The sequence below is a fragment of the Bacillus rossius genome, chromosome 7, assembly GCF_032445375.1.
Source record: "Bacillus rossius redtenbacheri isolate Brsri chromosome 7, Brsri_v3, whole genome shotgun sequence".
NCBI lineage: Eukaryota > Metazoa > Arthropoda > Insecta > Phasmatodea > Bacillidae > Bacillus > Bacillus rossius.
The window spans coordinates 45172215-45198660 of record NC_086335.1 but is presented as its reverse complement, the minus strand read 5'-3'; the positions used below and the strand labels follow the sequence as shown (position 1 = coordinate 45198660).

Genomic DNA, 26446 nt, shown 5'->3' with positions numbered 1-26446 from the left:
TTAATTTAGCCTGAAAGTTATAAATTCCAAAACAAATTAAAACTTTTAAAGTACTGTCCTATCTAACTTCTAATTTCCAGAAGCGAAAAAAACTAGTTCCTAATTTTTAGCAAGCAGCCAGCAGTAAGTCCTTTTCCTGTGGCTTGGACAAGAAAAGAAGGTTTTTTTTATATTTTTATTATTAAAATACTACATAATTTGTCTTAGTAGTCATGTACATCTCGCAAGATTGTGCCTGAAGTCCATTTTCGCAATTTGTTACGGGATATGGGATACTGGAAGTGTTTGTCATCAAGTTAGAGGGATAAATACTTATGAGTTTGAACTCAAGATCCTGGAAGCAAACACAATGACTGATAACAAAACATGTTGTTTCTAGATTTATAAATATAAAAACATATCCCAGAAAATTAAATCTTGAAAGGGGACATTAACTTCTGCTGCTGGGAGGTCAGATGCTTGTTCTACTTTGATATCATGCAGATGTCATTTAAATACATTTAATTCTTACTGAAGATAAAAAAAAAGTTAAGTTACCATTTACAAATGGTACCAATTTTTAACTCATAAACTGAATACTTCATCCCTATGAATTTAAAACTAGGTGCATTATGCTTTTTATCATCATAGTAACACAGTTGAAGTAGTCCAGTGTGACACCCCCTTTTAAAGACTTAGTTCAGGCATTCACAGGAAACTATAATAAATATAGTATAAAAAGGCGGGTTGCTACGTGTGTGTTAGAGAGAGAAGCAAATGTTTGGTGTTGACAGGCAAATCATTTAACCAGTCTACGCGAAAAGAACTACGAAACGCTTTGTGTCACGATGCCTTGCTTAGGCCTTTCGTATTACTTAAGTGAGAAAAGGTGCAAGTAGTGCTACTGAAACCATTCATTACCATGTCATCTCCAGTTATAAGTGCATTTTTTGACAAATTTTGTTTAGTATGGTTTTCCATATTGTAACACAAATAACAATAATTATTGTGATTTCTTCCAATTTTGATTGGGATTATTTTGGATGTACTTTAGCCTATTCTTGTGTTGCAGTGGTTCTAAGTTAAGGAAAAAAAATCTAATAATTTACACATGGATAAGAATTGACTTTAGGTCGTTAAATCACTTGACAGTAATATTATTCTGTGATTTTTTTATTAATCGTACTTGAAAATTTGAGAGATCAATGAGTTGGAAAAAAACGAAGACTAGTGGATGGTCATTGACTAGATAGAATTGTCATCACCAGTAGTGTTAACTACGAAAATTAATCTATTACTGTAAACTTATTCAAAACAGCCAATGAGATGTGTAATCTCTGTAGACATCCATGATTACTTCAGAGCTTTCAGCAGGCTCAGTGCCGAAGGCATGCTCACCCCAGTTACTGCTTGTACATCTTTTACTGTCTTGCATCTGGAAAAAAAAATGTTACCTTACAATTTAAGAATGGTAGCAGTTTTTAACACTATGTAATGGGTAATGTAATGTAAATAATTATGTACATTTTATATATATATAGTGTACCTAATTATTGTCTTAACATTGCATGTTAAGAGTTTTAAGTAAGTAATCATCTGCTGACTACAAAATGTTCTTGCTTTTTTTAAGTGCACATAATTGAATTAAGTTGTGACTGAAAAATTCAAATCCATTTTGTAAATAATAATGCATTTACTGGTTTGAAGACAACACAAGCATATAAGATAATTAATTAATTGTTCAACATTACTAAATTGCTACTTTGATTAAATTGAATTTTGAGTATGTTTGCTTTTTACCAATTTTCCTTTTGGTTCTGGTACAATGCAGTTATGTAGCTATATCTAAGTTGTACCCAGGTAAAACCTGCATAGACCAGGGAAAATCCTGGGCTCATTCTTGCGAGGTTAAAAATTGCAAGCATTAAGCAGGCAGGTTGAATACCGGACAAGAAGGATGGTCCAGGAAGAAGAGTTGATAGAGGCAGAAAGTTTCTACCATGCTGGGGTCAGAAGCTTGGACCTTGGGGTCTGCATTGGTGTTTGTGCGCTCCTGGATTGGTACCAGTAACGCATGCAGCCCTGGCGGTGAGCTACTCGCGCTACAGCTGCCAGTCAATACATGTACTCAAAACTATGGAAAGGAAGACTGTGTTGAGCACATATTAATAATACTTATAGCAAGTTAAACTTTGTTAAGTTTATTAAACCAGTAAAAGTCTGTTGGCAGATAGCGAAATTATCAAATCTGTCATTGCAAAACCCTAATCCCGCATTCTACGCTTCAGGAACTATACGTTATTTTAAAAATGCCTAACCGAAAAATGATTTGAGGCCGCAGTCAGAAAGGGATAGAGCTAGTTTTCTTGCTGTAACAAGTATGAAAAACATTCTTCTTCTTAGTATTATTATTATTATCATCATCATCATCATCCTAACAATTCCTTTTACATAGGACTAACTAAATTTTATAAACAGTAATAGCTAACTACAGCAACCGGATCCAGTAAATGACTGAGTTTCATACCTTTTGAGAAAGTGACCCACGAACGGAAACTTGCGAGCAAGGCGCAGTGCCATGAGGATGTTTATGCCGGGCAGGTTGTGGTAGAACTGAAATTGCTGGAATAGAGATACATTAATGTCATTCATGAGACACTAATAGCTTTTTACTGCTATACATACATGAAAAGTAAAGATTTAAAACAAACATGGGTGGTAGCCAGGTAGTCACAGTATATTGCGGCCATACTGCAGCTCGCTAGATGCTCCAAGCTCTGAAACATGTGAGTGGCTTACCCCCCATCGAGAGTCTGTGTCACATGTGTGACTGAAATGTGTTAGTTGCTAAAGTGTTGCTGTTTATGCTTTGCCTTTGCTGTTCCCGATCAAGGACACCTGGGGATCCAGTCTGATCACCGTCCCCACCTTTTGACCCTTAGCGTGAGCCTGAGATGGCATTAGCCCTTGTATGTTTGGAACTTGCTTGTGAAAGGTAACCAATTGTGAGATGCTGTATGTGGTTGGAGCACAGGTGGTCAATTTGTAATCTGGTGAAAGTATGGTAAGTAAAATCTGGCTGGTAAGGAAGAATTTTGCAAAGTGACATTTAGAAAACTGGCAGGCAGGATTAGTTTTTTTGACACATGGAGAGATTAATTTGTTTGTTGACGAGCCGTTATGTATTGTTAATGTGTTATATCAGTTAATTCTTGGCCAAAGCTCAATATTTTGCTTTATTTTTGAGTTTGACATCCAAAATTAAAGACTACTTTTTTTTAAGAACATAAATTGGTTTAAAACAATGTAGTCCCTACATTACAACCCAGATTTTCATTGTCACCTTAGTGCCAGTTTCTGTTTGGTTGAAACTGTATAAACCATGGCCATTTTCTTTCTCTTCTCTGGCCAAATTGGCTAGTCGTACTGCAGTGTCTTCTGAAAAAATATTACAGGAGTCAGAATATTATTTGGTACTGAACTAAATCAGGCAAACAATATGAACATAATTGGAACACAGGAGTTTGTGGTCAGAGTTAAATGGTTTTGTTTTCCATGCACATTTTTGACCTAGTCCATAACAAAGTAAAACACATTGGTACTTTTGCTGCAACCCAAAGTTCTTTATTGTAATTAGATAGCTATTTAATAATATGGTGAAAGTACTGTACCTAAAATTAGGTAGGCAGTTTTAGTTTGTTCACACATAAAAAAATTCTTACTTGTTCTCTGTTCACAAAAGATTTTGTGTTATACATTTATTTTTAAAATATAGTAGTAATTCATGCATTACAAAAGCTACAATTTCATGTAGAGTAAGATAGTCCAGTTCTTTGAAAGTTTATGCCAAAGAGGGATTCCGTGAAAAATTAATGTGCATACATCGTTGCAAAGCAATTGCCTATCATCAAATATGATGACAAATTTTTTGTAATGGTGTATGTTAATAACTTCTTGCTGAATAAGGGTAAATGTAGACAGTTTACAACATAGATGTGAATGCCCTAATTAATATTCAACATTTAATAAAATGACTATGTAATGTATAACCTAGTTCATGTAGAAATTCCATTTACTTACGTGGCGATGAGGTGGTGTACATTGTTACTGCTTTGTTCACTTGAGACTCATGAGTATTCAAGCAATTTGGAGTCAAATTTTCTTTATAGACAATGAGTATTGGGTTTTGGAATTTTTGACTCAATGCCCGCAGAGTTTGTCGCAGGTGCCTTCTCCTGTGTTTGTGGAACAGATCTGCTCATGAAAGAAGCGGAAGAAAAAGTTTTAATGGCTGCATTAAACAAACAATCTATTCTACACAATGTTATTGAATGGTATGACTTTATGAAAGTGGTCTTGAGCCTGAAGGCCAGTTTGATTCTGTGTGTAATCAGCACTGTTTGTTCTACTAGAATAAAGCCTGAGGTATGCTGTGTTGAAACAAGCCCACCCGTCCACCTAAGGCGACATCCAGAAGTAACGGACGCTATGCCAGCCTGGGCGAGCCAGAAGCTTAGTTTGTAGGGTAGCTGGTCATTTCTTCTCTTAACCTCTGTAGCTCACACAGCCAGTTAATGATGCTTGTAAGAAGTATGAACTAGGAACGTATACTTACTTAGACGTGAGAGAAGTCAACTCGGCTCAGAGCAAAGCTTTCAGGTAAGCACTCGGCTGTATGTAGGCACAAATATTTTCTGAGGTTAAAAATTCAAAATGTATAGCAACGATGGACCATATTTAATTCAAAAAAGTTTAAAGTATTTTGACATGGTAGAAACACCCTCGGTTGAATGAGTAAACAATATTTGATAGTCTGATGGTGACAGATCACTCGCCGATATGTTGTTAGACTATGATCACTTAGTATTAAACTGTACTCTGATGAAACCTTGGCACGAAATGTACTTTCAGTGTCCCTCCACCATATGCCAGGGTTAACAGGGGTACGGGGAAGACTGAGAAAACAGAAAAGAAGGCAACACACACCTATGGATGCACCAAATGCCTGACAGTATTGTCACATGTACACACACACATACATACACACAAGGCCAACAGCGAGAATCATAGTGTGTGCTCCAAACTTAATAGCAGCCACATGTAATGGTGGGCACCAAGGTTTTACTAACAGTTGTACCACAACCTTGGATTTTATTGGGTTAATTGCAAACGAGGGGCTGCATCTACAGTTTCAGTCTGTTTTCTCATCTGTCTACATTGTGTGCTGCTTAAGTCTACTAATTAAGATTATGTTCATGTTTTACTGATGTCAAACCAAGGTTAAAAGTACATACATAATTAATTTATGGATTCTTTGGTTGTACTAGTGCAATTTATGTAATCAGTGAACGTATTATTAGGGGCAACCATTTTTCACAAAAAAAAATCTAAACAACTCTAGATTGCAATACGGTATGCCCTTGACAGCTGTTTTTTTTCCTTTATAATTGGTGACAGTCTGCAATTGCTGTATTTGACCAGGCCGTTCAGGGGGCGTTTGCTTCTGCGCTGTATTATTGTTATCAGTATGCTGACAGTACTCGAAAGAAACTTGACTGATCACGAAACAAGTGTTTTAACTCTCAGCTAGTCTTGAAATCTTTTCAACAAAAAAAAAATGTGTGCCCCTACCTATGAAGTAAGAGATATCATTCATGGTCGGAGAGCACGTACTTGAGTAAGGAACCTGCAGCACGCCGACTCTCCAGCTGACGACCCAGTGCGCCTCCTGAAGGTGGGTGACTTGCACACGTACGTGTCTCCTCACGCACGTTGTCTCGACCGCGTGCGACACTGAATAACCTGTAGATACTAGCACCATGTTGGACGACGTCGCTTCCTGAACACCCAAGTTGCTCCACGTAAGTATTGTTCCACGTGAATTTAAACAATTACTTTCAAGCAAACAAACTTGACTCTTGTTATTTCAGCTGTCTTATAATAGAACTTCAAAGTAAACACCTTAATAAACTATATGCACTGTGCCGGAAATTAGGAATTTCGACACTTTTTTTTTTCTAATTTTATATAATTTTAAATTATTTTTGGAAACTTTTTTTTTTCTTTATAATTTGGTTACTTTGGGTGATTTACTCTTTGTTAGGCTAGTGTACTCCCCTTAGTTAAACTTTGTGCCAGTAGTCTGAAGCACCTTTCCCAGAGACCTATAGGATATTTTGCAGATCTAGGACTTTGTTGGCAGACCGTTTAACATTTCCCTCGCTTACAGGCACATCCCAGGCCTGTAACGTTACTTCACTTCATGACTAAAACTGCATACAACAGCTCTGGACGAGTTGTTACCATTTCTCAGAGACGAGCTGACCATAGCCTTTACCGTCACGAATACGTCTTAGGTTCTCTCCTCGAAAAGCACGTCATGGACGCTCGTTCCCAGCGTCGTTGCACTTTTGTCCACCCCCCTCCCCTCTCGGTTCTAAGAATTCGCCTAAGACCAATGACCGGTCATACACCCCAGCGGACAGCGACCGTCTTCAAGGACGACCGGCATAAAAAATGTGTGTGCAAAGATGGACCACCCCACGATATCTAGCGGCAAACTCGCTAACCGCCCAGCCAACTTACCCTGTAGGCCGCCAGAGCACAGCACCATACTGCGCCCTTTAACCCCTGGTTTAAGCAGACGCTTTGGGCGAGTCAATTCTTTTTTATTTCAGACACCCCTCAACAGGTAGCGCTAAAGTTGGCCAGTGCTACCAACTTCGAGACATCAGTCAGAGTTTTTTATGACGCCCACTCGGGGAGCTTCGGAACCTTTCGGTCCGAACCCCCCAGACCCCCCTCCACTTTTGATAGAACATTTGCTTTTAATTATGAGAGGCGGTTCTTCGCGTCGCGACTGCAGACGATCCGTTTGACTATCGGCGACTCGACGAGACACTGCAAGACTTCCATCCGGCCGCAACCGACTGTGTAGTCGCTTAAATAAGGGATGCTATCCCTGTAATCTTTTTTAAGTAGTTTAGTCCGTCTGCGTAGTACAACGAGTAATAGTTATTTTTCTTTTAAATTATTTCTTTTGAAATAATGAAGAAAACAACCGCGCCCAGCCGCGTATTCGCGGGATCCAGTTCCTGGCTGGCGACGCATCGGTAAATAGAAGCCAACTTCCCTGTCTGGTGAGTGACGATCCGCGACTTTCCCCAACCTCTCCTTAACCTTTGTGGGCATTTTCTGCCCCATATACTGTCTGTGTACAAGTTCTGATCAGTTTTGATTTGGACTGTTCGCAGACAGGGTCCGAGAGCCGGACGCCGAATTGACATTTCCTTCTCCCTTCCTCAACAACACACAGGCGCCCTGGCATCATGTTCCCGCGTAATCTCCGGGAAACGAAGCCCCGACCTCCGGTGTTACTGTACCTTTCTACCTTTTTTGAACTTTCCTAAATTACGCCGTCAGACGAAGTTCATCAGATAAATGTCACATCTGGACTTTGAGAATACTGGGATTATTTAAATATATTTGTGTTTTTTTATTGGTTTAAGTATTTTTAGTAAATGAAACTTTTTATAATTGAATTCAGGGTCGACCCTTATATTTTTTTTAATATACCTGAGATCTGTTTAAGTACTTAATTGATATTGTATGTTTATATTTTTTGATAACTGTTATAAACTTTCTTTTAATAAATTTGACGTAATTATATTCAGACGGAATCACACCTTGTTTCTGTTCATTTTTAATAACAATGTGAAACCTTAAAGATCCCCAGCACAGGACTTATAGCTACAGCATTAGTTATGAAATTCTAAAGTAACATAAATTTTTGCAAGGCAAAAATATTTAGGAATTTCAATACCTAGATCTATATATCTGAACTATTACTTTCATTTTGTATTAGTGGCCATACTTAAAGTTTAGTGATTTAATTTTTTTCTACTACCCATTTTGTTTTGATGTTTTTCTTTTGAAATATTATTATAATAAATTATACTTGCTAGCAATGGTACACTTTGACTAATGAAAATAATTGTACTAAGAATGCCAGTCATATTGTCAAGAGCCAATGAATACAATAAAATGTGTTTGCAAAAAACTTACGGCAGGATGTAATCCAAGCATGGCCATAAATTTTATTTGGTTAATGGCGGTGCCATCAGTGCCAATATCTTTGACTATTGAGAAATCCTGTAAACATAACATTCAAACTCTCTTAGGTCAGGAATGACTCATGGTGTATATCCCAAAAAAAAAAAAATTAAATCACTCTTCCCCATTGCAATAATCATTCAAAGAGAGTATAATGACAATCCTTATACAACCATACATTATTAATAACACAAGCATTAAGTCTTTGCTCTGCGAGAGTTTCCAGTTTTTAGACAGTATGTAGGCCTAAGTACGTAAGTTAATTATAACTAATTGTTATTCGTCATGTAGGTACCTACTTGATTATATTTATTACACAAGTATAATCTTGAATGCAGCAATTTGTAATCTTGTTAATTTATTTTGTAGTTTCCATTAGAATACTCATATTTAACTGTCATTTAAAGATATGCAGTTAAAAATTCTAGACAGTAATTACATCTGAAGGGGCCTAAAATTATTTTAACTTATTTTTTTTGTGCCCTCGGCCTCACAAGTTTGTACCTGTATCCAATGAAGCAATGTTTTGACAACATTATGCTATCAAACTTCATTATATATCAGTATGTGTGCATTTTTTGTCAGCCAGAACAGTATGCCATAATGTTTTATCATTCTTCCATTCTTTCGTAGAAATTTAAAGTAGGCTAAATGCTTAGCATACATTGAAAGTTATCCAGCATTCTTTAGTTCTGCTAATTCTATAATCAGGTACTAATTGAGCCATAATGTTCAGATTGTTTTAGGTGGAACCCGGCTGTTGACCTAGTTGGCATCACTGTGCTGCCGTTTTATTTAGTTCGCTCGGAGTTTATCGTCACTGTTGGTTTTCATTTCAGTACAGAGCTTCTTGTTTTCTAGCAAATTACATTTTACATTTTACTGGTACATTTACATAATAATTTTTTCAGGAAAGAATCTGAATTGCAGACGTGACTTAATATCAGAGAAATTTTTAAACAGTAATGTTTATCTGTATTTTCTCTTTCACTAGAGAAGCTCATTACAACATTTTAAATACCATTGTAATGTATATTAATTTTGTTGGTATTCCCATTAAAACTTCACATGGTGGGAGATGTTCAGATTTGCAAATTAAGGCATTATTTTGAAATAATGAATGGGCACCACCATGTGAAGGGGCACGCATACGCGACTTGGACTCGGCGACTCAGGGTCATGACATCAAGCTACTGGTTTCCAAAGGTTTATTTTGTAAAAGTACAGAACCTTTTTTTTCTTTCTATTTTACTTATGTGCATCTCATTGATAGAGCCACAATTATTTCGCAGATTCATTTCAGTACAGCCTAGTCAACTTACTTATGCATTATCAAGCCTTTTGTAAAATGCTCATTGGTCGATAACAAGGGCACATCCTTTAAGTGTCTGATTTGATTCCCCCTTAATTAGTACAATCACGAATACTGGCCACTCTGAACGTTGGGCCCACTATCAATTAAGACGGGTAGATGGTCCGCCAGTGGGCTCTAGGCATCTCACAGACCTTAGTCCCTATGTAATTACACACGTGGTCATTCGGAGAAAGACTCATAAGCTTCTAGTAGAAACAGTTATTATAAACTACCTCTTACATGTTAATTAATAAAGTAAACAAAATAATTATCGGACATGCTATAGTTATTAATTAAGTGGGCTCTTTTGGCGTCCCACACGCCGGTCTAGAGTGGCTAGTGCACACTTGGGTAGACGTAAAGACAACACAATTAACTACAGTATTGAGATTTAATATGTGCCACTGCATCACATGCCTCTCATACAAAGTGATAAACGATTTATAATACTTAAAAAGTAGGAATAACGAAGCTCAGTTAGAGACAAAGGAAGAAGTCCTCGGAGTGTTGGAAGTGTCTTACCTCAGGTGGCGATGCGAAGCGACTGGGGCCGCCGAGGCTGCTGAACAGCGCGTCTTACACCAAGTGGAAGAGACTGTTAGGTAGTTTAAGATCGTGCTGTTAATTTATTTATATAAAAACTAAATATTACTCCTAAAAATATAATATAATTTTTCAGCCTCCAAAACATGTAGTGAGTTACATATTAAAATTTCAGCTCAAAATTATTAAATGTATAAATGGCCTGTAGCAAGTTTGGGTCTGTTGCTACAAATGGTAACTTAAATAACGAAAACATGTGCTATGGTTGCAGGTTCCTTAAATACATGTACACTTAGCGAATAAAAGAAAAAGGTTTACTATGTAACTTATTATTTAATAAGGGAACAAGGCACTGACACTATCATACCCTCTTGCAGTAGTTTGTGGTATTTGTGGCGCGCTATTCAAACACATCACACGCACATCATTGGCGGGAAGTTCTAAATGCCATGAGAATAAGAGGGGTGTGAGGGGTGGTGGCATATCGGGCTTTGTAAGGGCAAAGCCCCGAAAATGTCAAATTACAAGTAAAATGTGGCTTCAATGTTTTTTTCTTGACAGACCAGGGATCACTGCAGGCTTGCTGTAGACCATGGTGACTATATCATCATGCTGCAATTCCTCAAGATCTGGTTACTATGAAGAAACATTTTTGAAAATTGTATCTTGTGAGAAGTGTGTTTACCTTTATAAATGTCGGAACTAAAACTTTGACATAGTGTGTCAAGAAAAGTTAATTAAGACCACAAAAAAGGGTACAGGTTAAATCAAATTTTATCATATTAGCTGTTTGAGTACAATTAAGGCATCATTCAACACTTTTTGGATCAAAGTCCATGTGGTTGATAATTTGTTTAATCATTTGTCTGTTTTTATTTTTTAAACACAATAAACAGTGGCATAAATTCATTATATAAAATAGTACAATAGAAATGTTAAAAAGGTTTTAAGACAGGAATCATAGTCCAGAAATTTGCATTAGTTGCCTAATGATGGAAGTTACTATCTAATGTGTTACAATTAAAAGAAAACTTATGTTAGAAGAGAGATGGGAACATAATGTAAACATTTACTGCTCCATTACAGCATGCATTGTTAATATACAAAAGTTGTGTGTTTAAAATTAGTCATTTTCAAATAAATTTTTCTATCTGCAGGCAGTAACATCAAAATTGGCCAATACTACTGGTAGCCTACCTGTAAAAATGAGTTTGTTATCTTTACAATAGCAAAGACTGACTCTTACTATAAGTTCTTGCTTTCTTTGCCTCATACTTACGTACTCATATTCAGCAATAGTCCTCTCTCTCTTTCTTTTTGTTCTTGCTTTTCTATTTGACATTTCTGAGGAGAAAAAAATATATATGTAATTAATTTTTACATTGGCAAATAACTTATTACCTAAGTGGTTTTAGATATTTTGATCACAGTAAGTATCAGCTAAATGTGTTTTCTCACTTCCTATGATCGATCAAAAAATTTCCTTGAGTCAAAACATTTCTTTTTAAAATATTTATCACAAGTACACAATATATTTTCAAACCATGTAAGGATTACAGTTGTTATTTGTATTTCAGACTTCAAACCTTAAAATATTTTGAGATGTCATTTTCTCAAGAAAAGAGTAAATGCATAGACAAAGTGTTGTAGAAACTAATTATTTATAAATAGTATAAAAACAAATTTCTTTCTTAATTGACAAGGGAGTTCGAAGGTTCTATAGTTACGTACTATACAAAAAAGAAAGCATTGGCTAATACGTATTGGAAACACCACAGACATTCTGTAGGCTACTATGCTGCACTGAAAATATGTGCTAATAACCTCATTACCACAAATCAAGCTCAAAAATTATTGCATGATAACAAAGGTCTGCACTCTGAAAGGCAAATATGCACTGAGTGCTAAGTCAAACAAGACTCACACTAACTCTATAAGTTAATTCTTGTGGGATACACCAGTGAACAGTGAAAATATCTCTCAAGAAATGACAGCCTTAATAAACAAATATTTTACTAATCTATGCAATATCAGTAGACTAACAAAAATTTAATTTTATTAATTTTTTTACTATTATGTACATGTTATTTAGGTTATAATCTACCAATCTGTTAAATAAAAGGAACCATGCAAAGAATACTACTAATTATTTGTGTATAAGTATTTATGTGTTCTTATAGATTGCTTGTGTTTAAATTAATAAAATTAAAATTTCAGTATACACAATAATAGGTATATTTAATCATGACTAAACAGAGATTAATGTATTATAAAAGTTTTTAATTACCATGGAAGTTTACCACGCATTTGTTTCAATTGATTTATGATACTCAGCGCACGAAAACTCTTTTTTAAAGCTTGAAAATCCATAAACATTTAACTTTCAACACACGACATTCACGTTTGTATCTGGCGCGCTATGTCAAAGATTGTAGTATTCGCTATAAAAAGTGTTTCAAAATAAAATTAACTAATGCTATACCAAAAGAAAACAGGGGTGTAAATATTGTGGTCCCAATGATGAAAGACATGTTATCAAAATATTTGAAAAAAACATATGTCATTATGTACGCATCTGCCAAATAACTCTAGTTTTAATAAACTAGTGTTCCGATGTAGTCTGAGATTCAAACTGTATGAAGGTTAAAATAATTTTAATTTTTAGTAAACAAAACAACTAAGAATGTACAGGAACTCGTCATAATAGACTAGAAATAATTTAGACTATTGATAAGTAACATCTTAGCTCTCGGTATATGGCATTTTGTGGGAGTAATTTCATGAATGAGATGGAAGTAAAGGAATAGAAGTGAATAACAACAATGGTGTTACCATCTGAGGAGCATGGTATGTACTAAAGTTCACAAATACAAAGGGAAATTTTAAAGTACCTAGTTGTTGTTGTACTTCCTTGCCCCTTAAATAAATCCCGTGTCACAGCACTGTCCGCAGCATGCCGCAGCTGTGTTCGTGATGTCATTTCCGCTATGTGCATGCACGAGTTAAGTTCCAGCATCCGGGTCTCCAGTCCTGCTCAGGCCACCGGCGAGACCAAACACGGACGGGAGGTGATCCCCCATCTAGTGCCTCAATATTTAATATTTCCATACACGGGTCAGACAGTCCGTTATCTGCAGCTTGCAGCAGGCTACTCTTCCCAAGATAGCTGGCACCGAGCAAAGACACCAAGCAGCAGCACTACCGAAAGATGTCTGTCACATCTTCACACTCCATGTGAATAAACGACCGCGACAAATCATTTACTTTTTAATGATTTTTAAATAAAATTAAAAAAGAATTAATAAAATGGGCAATATTTTACTAAAATTTCATGTCAAGAATCAGGTCTGAAGCAGGGCTTAGTATTTTTTCAACTTTATTTTTCACTTTTATCAGTGCTGTTTCAAAAGATATTTTGCAGTGATGATGACAAGTGTTCATTCGGTAGGCGGTGTGGAAGTCCAAGGGTTAGGATGCACAGATGCAATCTGATTTATATGTTACGTCCATTACCTAGAACACGGCAACCAATACTTGCGTGATGGTATATGGAATACTTCATGGTTACATACAGATTACACACACAGCTGTTAGAGAGTTCAGGGATGGCGGCTGTGGGAAGATATTGGCAACTTGGCACGTTTCCGGGAACTTAAATTTAGTTCAGTTAAAGTACCCATTGAAACTGTGGCAATATTTACACAAGAAAGGGTGTACCTCTAGAATTTTAAGCATGGGTGGCAACCCCACAAGCATGTTTTTTTACGTGTACGCCTATGGCATACCGTAAATTCCCATGGTGAACGAAATATTTTAAAATACATTGGAAGGTTGGCAAGTTTGGTCTATAGATGGCCCAGTGCAGGTGATGATAGAAAGTTCATGAGCAAAGCCTCCTACCTGAAAATGGATGCGCGCCGGCCTGTCGGACTACAAAGAAAAGAAATGCAAAAACTCACTAATGCATCAATGCGAACTATAAAATTACATTAAGTAATGAGTTATTTCAACCCACACCGAATGTGGGGCCAGCCGTGTTGCCGTCGTCCGGGGTCTCGGGCTCGAGTCCCGGTGTGGCTCCTAGTGGGAAAAGGCGGTTCTTGATCTGTGTTGTCCGGGTGGGCGCCAGACTAGCTCGTTTCTAGTCGTGAATTTGGGGTCGTGGATGTATGTGCCCCTGCGTGGCCCACTAGGGCCGGCGGCGGTGTTGCGTGAGATGATTTTAAATAAGAGACGTGGAGTTGAGGTGGTGGTGTCGTACCTTTTATTCAGAGGAGCGAGTCGTACACGATACAACACTCTACAGAGGTCCCCGGGGGGTTTTTACTTGTTATTCCGTGGCGCCTTATTGTTTGTGTTCCGCGTTACGTGGCCTCGGATGCTGTTATGTCTCAGTCGTCTCACTGGGTACGTAAGTAACGTAATTTCGTAACACAAAGGCGGGACACAAAATACACTGAATTAAGGGGGCGCGTACAGGTTACGTGGCACTCGTTACTCGGGTAACGTAAGTTAGCAATACAAAATACGGGATACAAAAATACACTGGATTAAGGGGGCGCGCACAAGTTACGTGGCACTCGTTACTCGGGTAACGTAAGTTAGCAGTACAAAATACGGGATACAAAATACACTGAATTAAGGGGCGGGCGATTGGAGACGGCCAATCCCGTATGCAAATGTCTCGGCGCGGGTGTTGTGCCCACTGTGGTGAAACACGCACCGCAATTAAGTTTGTCCAAGTTCCCTTGCGGGTTTGTGGTCAGCGCCGTGCGCGTGACCTTAAACAAAGTTCTGTACGTTGCGGGAGACGGCCCGTGCCGTATGCTGAAGAGCAGCCCCGTTGACCAAGTGTGGTGCGGGGTGTCCTTAAGTTGATGCGGCCGGATTAGGTCCGGGACCGAAAAAAGGGACCGGGTACTCACGGAGAGGTTAAGTAATAAAAGGGGTTTGGTTAATTAGTGGCTATAGTTACCGGACGTTACTTTCAATGTAGACAAAGGATGTTGCCTCTCCGTGGGACGTAGGTCCGCCCCGGTCCATGAGCTGCGCTGAACTGCCGAACTGGCATGGCGTCTGAGGGAGGCTCGGCCTCTCTCGCGCCAGGCGTGACTTCATTACGCTAGACTCCAAACGGGTGTGTCTGGAAGAGATTTTATTGTCGCTAAAATCCTAATTTAATGTTTTAGGAGGAATGGGTACGGTTCTTCTCTTGTCTACTCAGGTTTCCGCGGCTTTGTCTTTGATTGCTGTTCGGGTCGCCTGACTCGGGTGGGCCATGGCCAGGGGTGTGTTCCGTTAGCGGGAGCGTATACTGGCGGGTGCAGGTCGGGCTCTGGGGTGGTCGTCGGCCAGACGACGTCAGTGTGGTAGATGAAAAAGGATTGATTACTTACACTATATAGCAATTACAGGCAGTTATGGCAAGGTGTTGAAGGTCCCCTGGTGCTAGGATGCATCTGACCACTGAGCTGGGCAAGTGACGACTGGCGCTGCCTCAGCAGTTCTTGTCCACTTGTCGCGGCCTCGTCTCTGATGAAGATGTGGAGATGGGGTGGACGTCGCTCGGTCGCTCGGTTGTTGTGTTGTTTGCCCGGCGCCAGCTCTTGGGTAGAGCAGCCTCACACTCTGAGGTGGGAGTGAACCGTTCGGCCCAGTGCAGCTGACCGAGGACATGCTTGCGTGGAACGGGCCTTCGGGGCGGGAGGTAGAAGGAGGAAGGTGCCCGCACTCTCGCAAGGAGTCGCTAGCGGAAAGACTAGATGTAGGAGAGAGGGATGCCCCACGGTCTCACGAAGAGTTGCTAGCGGTTAGGTTAGAAGTAGGAGAGAGGGATGCCCGTGGTCTCACAAAGAGTCGCTAGCGGATGGGGGCAAGAGAGAGGTAGAATGAAAGAGAGAGAGGGGAAGCCCGCGGTCTCACTAGGAGTCGCTAGCAGAAAAGGAGAAGGAGAAGGAGAAGGAGAGGAGTAAGACATTTATACCACTATATAATACATTGTCTGTTCATATTTACAACTGCCATCTGGTGACGAGTGGTGGCACTACAATTGCCATGGCCGGAATGTTGTGCCGCGGACAGGACTGTGACCCGGGTTTTAGTATAAATAAAGAGGAGGTACGACGTCACACTGATGGCTATGTTCATTACGCGAAGTACATGGAGCACAGGAATGTTTCGGGCTGAGATTTGCAGCTTAGTCGCACAGTGAATTATATTGTTTTATAGATGATAAACAAATGATGATATTTTGATTAACAATTTAATAATTACATATAAAAATCTGGGAACTACATCCGACAGGCGAATCCACACATAGCAACAGTGGATGAACACACTAACACTTCGACCTCAGGGTCGATCCCTTCGCTGCACTCACTTATACTACTGATTCATTCTTGGTACACACACACTTCAAGAATGGGCTTCGATGTGGCATAATGGTCTATGTGACAGAGTAGCACCGATGGTTGGTGTCAAATTTATCTCTATCCATACCTAATACGCAAGAAGTTTCACTTCTGTCACATGTGGACTCATCACATACTTTTTTTTTTTTTAGTTTTTCCATGTTGACAACAAAAATAAATATATTTGTTCTTTTATCTTGTTTGAAAGTAATAAAATTAGCAGTTATTGTTAACGCAACTATGTAATCTCGTTTTAAATCAAAGTTTTTTTCCCCTCGAAATTTTTATTAGAAAGTACAGGCAATAATGTAAAATAAAATTTTTTGTATTTATTTATTTATTGAAATTTAGGTAAGATCTTTTATAACACAGCAAACCATTTTATTCATTGTGATTAAAGGGGGAATACAGTAGATGGGTAGATATAGAGGACCTCGAAGGTAGATGGGCTGCCTTAAGAAATATTCTGCTGCAGATGGCTACACGTTTTGTACCTCAGAGGAGGGTAGGCCAAGGAGGTGACCCTCCCTACTATGGAAGGGAGTTGAAAGTGTTGAAAAGGAAATGTAGGAGGCTGCATGCGAGGGCAAGGAAGCTTGGGGGAGAGGAGATAGAGGCGGAAATGAAGGCGCTTGGGAAGGAACTAGGGAGGAAATCGCGGGAAGCAAGGGATGCTTACATGGAACAGCTGATGGGGGAAGGGGGGACGGTAAATGGGGCGGAGCTCTACAGATACATAAGAAGAGTGAAGGGTGAGGAGGGAATAGGGGTTCTCAGAGGAGGAGGGGGGCAGGAATATACAGAGGACAGGGAAAAGGCAGACTTACTGCAGGAGCAATATCTGGCAGTATTTACAAAGGGGGAGGCATGGGAGGGTAAAGAGGACGACAGTTTAATGGGCAGGAAGGCCTTTGAGCTGCGACTGACAGATGTAATTAAGGTGATCAGGAGGTTGAAAGGGAGAAAGGCAGCTGGGCCAGATGGTATAGGGAATAGTCATTTGAAGTTGGGTGATAGGGAGATTGGGAAGTACCTGTTGGAGGTTTTCAAGCAGTCTCTGGAGGAGGGGAAACTACCAATGGAATGGAAGGAGGCAGTGGTAGTTCCCATCTACAAGGGGGGAAATGATAAGGCGGAGCCAGGAAGTTACAGGCCGGTCAGTTTGACGTCCTGTGTAGGAAAAGTGATGGAGAGGTTGGTAGGAAGGTACGTAAAGGGGGAAATGGAAGATCTGGGGTGGGTGGATAACAGGCAGCATGGATTCAGGATGGGGTTCTCATGCGAGACCCAGATGGCTGGGCTGTTGGAAGACCTGGTGGAAGCGGTGGACGGGGGGAAGCAGATAGATGCAATCTTTATAGATTTTGAAAAGGCGTTTGATAAGGTCCCCCATAGGAGGTTAATGGAAAAGGTTGAGTTGCTGGTGAGGGATGGAAGGGTGGTAAACTGGGTGGGTGATTTCCTGAGGAATAGAAGACAAAGAGTGAGAGTGGGTGAGGAAAGCTCCGAGGAGGGGGAAGTGACGTCGGGGGTGCCACAGGGGAGTGTGCTGGGGCCTCTGTTGTTCACAATTATGATAAACGATCTGGGGGAGGGCATGAAAGCCAGATGGAGGCTATTTGCAGATGACTGTGTAGTGTATGAGGTTGTGGGGGAAGGGGGATGTTTAACAGAGGACTTGATAAGGTTGGAGCAATGGACGGAGAAAAATGGAATGTCCTTGAATGTTGGTAAGACAAAAGTTGTCAGATTTACAAAGAGGAGGAAAGTCACACGAAATGTATATTACTGGAAGGGGCAGGAGATAAGAGAGGCAGCAGGATATAAGTACCTGGGGGTGACACTGAAAAATGACCTAGGATGGGCGGAGCACATAGAGGGGGTGGTCAGGAGGGGAAGGCAGGCGCTGGGGTTGCTTGGTAGGACCCTGCAGGGAGCTGGGAGGAGGACAAAGGAGAAGGCATACTCCACATTGGTCAGGCCAATGTTGGAGTATGCGGCGGCGGTCTGGGACCCCTACCTGGTGACTGAGGTGAAGGAGCTGGAAGGGGTGCAGCGCAGAGCGGCTAGGTGGGTGATGGGAATGTGGAGAAGGAGGGAGGGGCAGGATGGGAAACTGCATAGCCCAACGGAAATGATTAAGGAGTTGGGGTGGGAAACGTTACAGAGGAGAAGAAGAGTGGAAAGGTTGGTCAGGATGTTCAAGGTGCTGAAGGGGGAAGGGGGATGGGGGCAATTGGGAAGCAAAGTACATAGAGGGGAGTACAGAGGACGAAGAGACCACAGATGTAAGCTCCAGAGGGTGTGGAGGCGGACAGAGAGAGGGCGGAACACCTTCCTGGTGAGGACGGGGAGGGAGTGGAATGGGCTGGGGGAGGAAATGGTGGAGGTCAGGGATGGGAGGGAGCTGAGGAGAAAGCTGATGGAGGGGGGGGGGAGAGGGGAGTGAGTGGGAGTTCTTGCCACCGGGTGAAAGCCCAATTGCAGGTTAAGTAATAATAATAATAAAATAAATGGCATGTGTTAACAACAGGAAATTTTAGGATTTAAAATAAATCCCTTTGTCATTTACGCCTGTGTTCCACATGTCTTTGATTTGCTTTTTTGTTTGTATTCGAGTGTATTCTGACAAATATTGTATCTATGGAAATTTTGTTAGTCATTCTTGTTTGGATTCGTGTGTCAAACTCGGAACGGCATTGTTACAATGGTGAGGACAAGTAATTTTTCATTATTTATAATCTTTCGATTTATCTTAAATTTGTTGTACTAAGCTAAACAATGCTAATGTGTTTGTGTTGCTAGGCTTCCTACTCCGAGGACCAGTTGGCTGGTAAGTTAAAAGGAGGTCAAGTTCTACATTGAGTCACGCTGACACGCCCCACTGTACAAGCTTTACCTTATTTGGCTCTGGATTGGATGGTAAATTACTAGCAGCTATTGCAACTGCAGAGAACATTTTATTCGCTACACAGACGTGGTGTTGATAGGTAGTTTTATCCTCACAAGTGACAGTACCGTGTAATATTTTACCATCATGTATGGGTATGAAATTACAAATAGGGTAATGACGTCAGTGGAAGGTAAGAGTGAACTATTTATAGTTTCAAACGCGGGAAAGCTAAACAAATTTTCGTTAAACTTTTAAAGTTATAGTTATTTTTAGGTGGACATGCTTTGTTCTGTAATTGAAGTGGGTAATATTGGTTATAATAATTTGTTTTGTTATACAAATTTGAAGTGCAAGTATTAATTAAACTAAGGTTGTTACAAATAGCTTAATATTTACCCTTGTTTACTTTGAATGAGGAAGTGATATCAAAGACCTTTGTTTCCTATTCTTGCTATTGGGCATTCATTATGTAACTTGTTGGCAAGGAGGTTTCACGTTCAACTTTCTTCAGTCTTTTCCTTATCCCGCACCCTCTTTCTTTTTTATTTTATTTCTAACCACTCACTCCCAGATCTCACCTCACCTCTCAGCAGGATTTCCTGCAGGATTTCCTTTTTTTCTCACCAGACTCATTGTTATCTTTCACCCATTGTCTTTCCTCCAATAAATCCCCTTCCCATTTCCCAGTCAACCTCATACTTCTTCCTCTCTGACAATCATAAATAACCTACTATCCTTTCTGTTTGCCTCCTACCCTACAATGTTTCCTGTCCAATTTTGGCAAAAATAATGGATACTGTGTGCATTTCCCTGTAAGGGGAGGGACAGAGAAATGTCACACTATCACACTCTTTGCTGATCACTGTAGGACTTTTTCCAGCTCATGAATTTGTATCACTAGGTATGAATCCCATACCACAGCAGCATACTCTCACATCGGCCTGACCGATGTAGTGTATTCACCCCCTTTGGGATCTTTCCAAGCTGTCCTAGTGTCCTATGTCCCTTCACCACCCACTGCACTTTTACCCCAAACTGTTCATCTATTTATAACAATCTATTTCCCCTAACTTTTGCCATTCTACCGCTTCCACATTTATATCTATCACTATAGCTTATTTTTGTACCAAGTTTCATCTTTCATCTTGCTGACATTTTATCCCACCCCATTTTCTTGTAACAATATATGTGTGTATGTTAGTGCATGTTGCTAGTGTACGTGGGAAGCAATGCTCTCTAATTATTGTTTATTTATGGCAGCCCTATTAGCTGGCCATTACCAATGGAGAGAGAGAAAACTATTTTATAGGATTTAACATTTTTATAAAACCATAACTGCATGTAAATTAAAAATATGCTATGTCTTGTGCAGAGTTCCAAGAGGCATTCAACTTATTTGATTCACGTGGTGACAATAAGATTCATGTGAATCAGATAGGGGATGTGCTGAGGGCACTGGGACAGAATCCGACCGAATCTGATGTGAAAAAATTCACTCACCAGCACAAACCAGGTTAGTATGCCTGCATGCCTCCTTGGTGAACGTGGCACTTTAAAGTTTAGAAGATTTTTTTAATGACAATGAATTTTGTTTGAAAACTTCTGTGCAGATGAGCGTATAAGTTTTGACGTGTTTCTACCCATCTACCAAGCCATCTCAAAGAGCCGGACGTCAGACACAGCTGATGACTTCATAGAAGGCCTGCGTCACTTCGACAAAGATGGCAATGGCTACATATCGTCTGCAGAGCTCAGGCATCTGCTGACAACTCTTGGTAAGTCAATAAGGCCATTATGAAGCGACGTTCTAGTGGGCAGAGTCCTCGGTGTCTCGATGCTCATGAGTCTCAATCTCAACACCTGAGCACGGCTCAGATTAACGAGCACAGAATTCATACCCAAGTGAATCGGAGCCCACTATAATCTTAAAAGTCCCATCTAATTAAGCTTCTGTGTAAAGTCATGATGTTCCTGGGGGTGTTCTGGGTGGTTGTGATTAATGTCGTCGATAGATTTTCTAGAGCGTCATCACATAAAGAGGGCGCGCAGTCTCAACAGTGCCGCGACGTGACCCATGTTGGTGTGAGACTCGAATTTCTTCCAGTATGTCCCACTATGGGACCTGGTCTGCTCTAAGTGTCGGGCACACTACTTTACTGCTGAGGGAAGATGTTTACCAGTGGGCTCTTTAGACATCCCGTACACCTCAGTCTCTGCTGCATCGTCGAACATGTGGCCATTCAAAAGATACACTATCTTAACAAGCACAACGGCACAGATTCAGAATATGTGTGTGTGTCTATGTATATTTATATAGATCGCCTTGAAAATTGGTATATTGTGATTTTTACTGTTCTTAATGCTCAGTAACACCATATAGTGATTGTGACTGTGATAGCCTAAGTATTTGGTGAGTGAGTTTAAAATGGAATACCATTTCAAACACTATATATTCTAGATTACATACAAACCATCCATTTTAGATATGTTAAGTATTAAAATTTGTTGAGAAAAAAAAGTCACAACCAAGATAACATATTTCGGTAAATATGTAGTGTAGCGGTATTTGAGGAAAAAAATGTTAAAAAAACTAAAAATACTTTTATTATATATGCTCTTTCACTTCCTCTTTTCATTAAACCCGGCGGAGATAAGAAATTCCAAATACTTTAGGAGATATCGCCGTTCTTATTTTGCAATACAAGACCTGTGCTATCATTAGACCATTACCATTTTTTTTATTTTGCAGTGTGTTCGTGAATCCCTAATTAATTAAAATGCTCGATTAGGTCAGGTCAGTTACATTATAAATACTTTCAAACTAAGCGGACATTAAATATAATGTGAATTAATTTTAATGGTTGTTTAGTTTTAAAGTATTTATAATGTAACTGACCTGACCAAACAAACCGGGACTAAGGATGAACAGTAGGAACTCATGTAATTTTTTTTTACTTATTACTTGCGCAACAATATCCAAATAACAAATAAAACATTAAAATTTGAAATGTTAAAAACTCACCTAAGTTACAGGCGAAAACAATTCCTTTGCCGTTAGTAGAAAATGATGTAGTCGTTCACCTACGTCGCGAAAAAAATATTCATACTCGTAAACAAGAAACAATGTTGAAAGCCGCATGAATGCACAGGTATTGTGATGAAAATTAAAAAATTCTATATCTCCTAAAGTATTTGGAATTTATTATCTCTGCCGGGTTTAATGAAAAGATGAAGTGAAAGAGCATAGAATAAAAGTATTTTCGGAATTTTTAAATTTTTTTAACAAATATTGCCCAACTATGAAAATTTGAAAATTCGATATCTCCTAAAGTATTTGGAATTTCTTATCTCCGCCGGGTTTAATGAAAAGAGGAAGTGAAATAGCTTATAATAAAAGTATTTTCGGATTTTTAACATTTTTTTTTCCCCACAAATATCGCTACTCTACATATTTACCCATATTTCAATTACAACTCCTTAGAAATAAAAAAAATAATTTTATCAAGTGATCCTATTGATAAAATACAACAGGAATGTGTATTTTAAAATTTTAATTTCAAATTTTAATATACCAAATACAGTATTTCAGATACATATTACTAAAAAGTATTACCTTACTAAGTTTTGTTTAAAACATTTATGTTATCTGCTTTATTTCTGGCAACAAAGCACACAAACACAAGGACAATGCTAATGGTGTATAGTGCATTGAAAAGAGAAAAGTAATTGCAGATTTAAATATATGCTGCAATCTAAGAATATAATTATAATAATTAAATAAAATTCTATTAAACTGGTGTTAACTGGAAAAATAAATTTTGTTTTGGCTAGTTTAGGCATAAAGCTGCCCCTGTGATTATTTCAATAATTTTGGAATAGCAATTTTCTTATGACATGCAGGAATAAGTAAAGATTGTCAAAATACGGAAGCAAAACTTAGGTTGTGTTACTGACAAGACAAGTGTCCAAGCGTGTCTGCACGTGTGTGATGTTTGTAATTTTGAGTGGGACTTAAATACCATAGAATGAGTATTGTAGAGCATGACATAGTAAGTTTACCAATTAGTATCAAGGATATGAGCCAGTTGTAAACACAATAGTAATAAAACTGAACCTGTATGTTAAAGCTACTTCAACACATGTTATTTCATATTATATTTGCATTTTATCACCTGAAAAGATGTTGGCTAGCACTCATCAATAAAACATGTTCGAACCTGCGAAATACCGTATTAGTTATTACTCATTTTTGATTTTGAAATTGAACACTACATGTGGAAAAAAAAAAATTTGTTTTGCATTTACTGTATTGTAGAGCATAGGACTGTGCACAGTAGTCCAAATGGACTCTTTATGTTCACTTTGCGGTAGTCACAATTGACATGTGAGTGCTCCTACTTGGGGTGTATTCCTACACCGTTGAATTTTATGGACCCATTATGGTCTTGAACAGAATTATGGAACATTGAAATTAGATGTCAGTTTTGCAACTGTTTCCAAAAAAAATCCTTATTTTGTTCTACAGTATAAGAAATGTATGAAATGTGGCGGCCATGATGTTGTAAGATGTCCAGCTGATAGCTTCAGGTTGAACTTGGGAGGTGAGGTGTGGTATGCCAAGCGGGTATACAATAATTTCTTGCTTGTTGACAGTCGGTGTACAATAATTTCCACTGTGACGTATCATAATTCTGACACTGCATGCCATAATTACTCGCCACATCATGAAAGCGGGGCAGGAATAGTTCACTCCCTCTCAAGACAGAATATGTTTGAGTCGAGGAAAGCTGAAACGTGTAGTAATGGCAAGTGGCTGGCTGAAGTCGGGCACGCTCGTTGCAGGCGAGAAGCTGACGGACGAGGAAGTGGAACAGCTGCTGGCCGGCCAGGAAGACTCGCAGGGCAACATCAACTACGAGGACTTTGTCAGGATGGTCATGTGTGGTTAGACAAGCGCCAGCAGTAACCTCGAGTGTGCATGTACGTCATGGGATCAAATACTTGGTGCAGAAAAAAAAAATTGGCTGTAAATGTGTGGATGTAGATGTTTTTGTATCTAGGACCATTTGGAATTAGTATATTCACACTGGAATTATAAAAATTTTCTTTTAACTTTTGCTGGGGAAATTTTACCTTCTTAAACACAGTGAATGTTGAAACAGTGTAGTATTTCAACCTCCAAACTCTACCCTGAATAAAAGTAACTTATATATGCTTCAAACTGCTTAAAATTAACTTCCTTATTATTTCTTCAACAGTTGGCAGGATGTAGCATATTTTTCTAAGTCATACAATCCAACTTATAATACTTCAGAATATAAAAGTAAACTTAACTTATGTGTTTGTGTTCTAGAATAGTTTTGTTTTGAGCCAGGTATACTCTCCATGGAAGGCTTAACCTGTACTTATTAATCCAAACTGTAATCTGTCAGTTTTGTAAACTATTACAAGTAATTTAAGTTGCATAAGTTCATGTAATAATTTCATTTGTTTGCACTCAACATAATTAATCTTCAACAGTATGATTGCATTTAACTGTCTTGTTGTTAAGGATCAAATTGATACGTTGAGCAACATAATGTGACTATTGTTTAAAACTAGTGCAACATGTATGGACTTTGTAATCAAAACATTCCAAATTTTTTATGAATGTTTTTATAGTCCTTGGAATTTTTCTTAAATATAATGGAGTTACGTAACAAGAATGTTAAAAAATATTTATTTATTAAAAGCATGTCTAAAACTGTGTGTATTATTTTCCTGTGTTGTGTAAAGCCTGGTTTTTTTTTTTTTTTTTTTTTGCAGTACATGGTATTGTGTTGTGATTGAAACAACTGTGCGGTAATAACTACTCACTGCCATTGATTCTCAAATAACACACAAATGCAGATGTAAGAACTGGTTGTGTAAAAATTATTGAAAACCTGTGGTATGCATCACTGGACAATCCAGTATTTCACAGTTTGCTATAAAGCATTTTTAACAATTAGGAATATTTAGGTAAATGAACAACACTTGGCAACATATGAGTGACTAAGAGCATTGCACCAACTGGTATATCTACAGGTAATGTACTATTAAGAGAGAACACCTATTAAATAAATAAAAATTGTATCTGTACAGAATCACTTATGATTTCAACACCATAGCATTAAATAAGTTTATTATTCTTGACAAAAGTTAGTGAATGCTTTTCTTATGAGATGGAAAATTTTGCCTGTAAAAATAAAATTTGTACATACACTGATGAGGGTAGGTACAAATATTCCAGAAATCTAGAAGCATTTTCTCTAGAAAATACCCCTAGCAAGGTTTCCTTCCTGCTTTTATCCCAATTGTACCAAAATGCATTGAAGTGTGGTAGAATTGTAACAAACTTTAGAGGAGTTCGAGTGTTTTTGTTTTTATCTTTAAGATTACAGATGTCTGGAGCCTGTGAAGCGTACTGCTAACTAAAAATGAAGCAAACCCAAAAAAATTAAAATTAATTTTTGCAACAAAATTTATTTGTGAGCTACACAATATAGCCACAATAACTTCTACTAAACTTTCTTTATATTATACATTCATGCATTTGATAAAACTATCTTCTGTCCTATATTTTCATGCGTTACATGATGCTAACTAGGAAAATAAAAATACATAATAGATTATTTGCACAAAATGCTTTTTGTGGTATACAGAAAATTTCTGTAATGTGTGTCAGTGTTATATAATTTAATAAAACGGCATTGCTTATTAAACAGTTACTATTGGATTAAAAACACATTTTGCTGTGTGTTTCAGTTCTCGCAAATCTGCTTAAGCCAACAGGTAATGACTATCATATTAAAAACTTCAAGTTACTGTCTTGCATAATTTTTTAAAACTTATGTATTGAGTATTATACTATTAGATAATATTTAGTATTATAACTGACTGGCATTCAAAATTATTTGATGGTGTTAGTAAATGAGTTTATAACACTTTCATTGCACTGAAAACAGTGAAAACTAGTATTTACTAAGTCTTTAAAATATGCCTACTAATTGTGAAAAATGTGCAATAAGACAGAAGCATTTTGATTAAGGTTATGAATGTCCACAGTCTTACATTAATTTGCATAGTTTTTCATTGGCTTTAAATTGCAAGCAGTTACCTTCATCAATTGCATTT

At 38.4% G+C, this 26446-nt stretch overlaps 2 protein-coding genes across 5 annotated transcripts; one reads left to right on the top strand and one right to left on the bottom strand.

The window, feature by feature from the left end:
• Positions 1-1136: 1136 nt before the first annotated feature.
• LOC134533945 (uncharacterized) lies at positions 1137-12427 on the bottom strand. Of its 3 annotated transcripts, none has more exons than XM_063371773.1 (8): positions 12276-12427; positions 11268-11332; positions 8044-8130; positions 5653-5818; positions 4060-4233; positions 3323-3417; positions 2507-2601; positions 1137-1414 (listed from the first exon to the last, which is right to left on the bottom strand). In XM_063371773.1, the coding sequence occupies exons 2-8, from the start codon at positions 11328-11330 to the stop codon at positions 1333-1335; spliced, it is 762 nt and encodes a 253-aa protein (XP_063227843.1). In that variant the 5' UTR covers positions 11331-11332; positions 12276-12427; the 3' UTR covers positions 1137-1332. The 3 variants fall into 3 exon arrangements, with proteins under 3 accessions (XP_063227843.1, XP_063227845.1, XP_063227844.1); XM_063371775.1 differs by having other exon boundaries at positions 11272-11332; positions 12276-12412; XM_063371774.1 differs by lacking the exon at positions 12276-12427 and adding an exon at positions 11913-11954.
• Positions 12428-18842: 6415 nt separating this feature from the next.
• LOC134533944 (myosin-2 essential light chain) lies at positions 18843-25034 on the top strand. 2 transcript variants are annotated; one of them, XM_063371771.1, is made up of 5 exons: positions 18843-19108; positions 19204-19231; positions 20664-20804; positions 20902-21066; positions 24134-25034. In XM_063371771.1, exons 1-5 carry the CDS (start codon positions 19106-19108, stop codon positions 24238-24240), a joined length of 444 nt encoding a protein of 147 aa, XP_063227841.1. In that variant the 5' UTR covers positions 18843-19105; the 3' UTR covers positions 24241-25034. The 2 variants fall into 2 exon arrangements, with proteins under 2 accessions (XP_063227841.1, XP_063227842.1); XM_063371772.1 differs by lacking the exon at positions 18843-19108 and having other exon boundaries at positions 19206-19481.
• The last annotated feature ends 1412 nt before the right edge of the window (positions 25035-26446 follow it).

Coding starts and splice junctions, on each gene's coding strand:
- LOC134533945 (XM_063371773.1), bottom strand. CDS start 11,330: ATGTCAAATAGAAAAGCAAGAACAAAAAGAAAGAGAGAGAGGACTATT. Junction 5,819..8,043: donor TGCTTGGATTACATCCTGCC/GTAAGTTTTTTG, acceptor TTGGGTGTTCAG/GAAGCGACGTCGTCCAACAT. Junction 4,234..5,652: donor GCTGCAGGTTCCTTACTCAA/GTACGTGCTCTC, acceptor TTTCATGAGCAG/ATCTGTTCCACAAACACAGG.
- LOC134533944 (XM_063371772.1), top strand. CDS start 19,436: ATGTATGGGTATGAAATTACAAATAGGGTAATGACGTCAGTGGAAG. Junction 19,482..20,663: donor GGTAATGACGTCAGTGGAAG/GTAAGAGTGAAC, acceptor TGTCTTGTGCAG/AGTTCCAAGAGGCATTCAAC. Junction 20,805..20,901: donor CACTCACCAGCACAAACCAG/GTTAGTATGCCT, acceptor ACTTCTGTGCAG/ATGAGCGTATAAGTTTTGAC.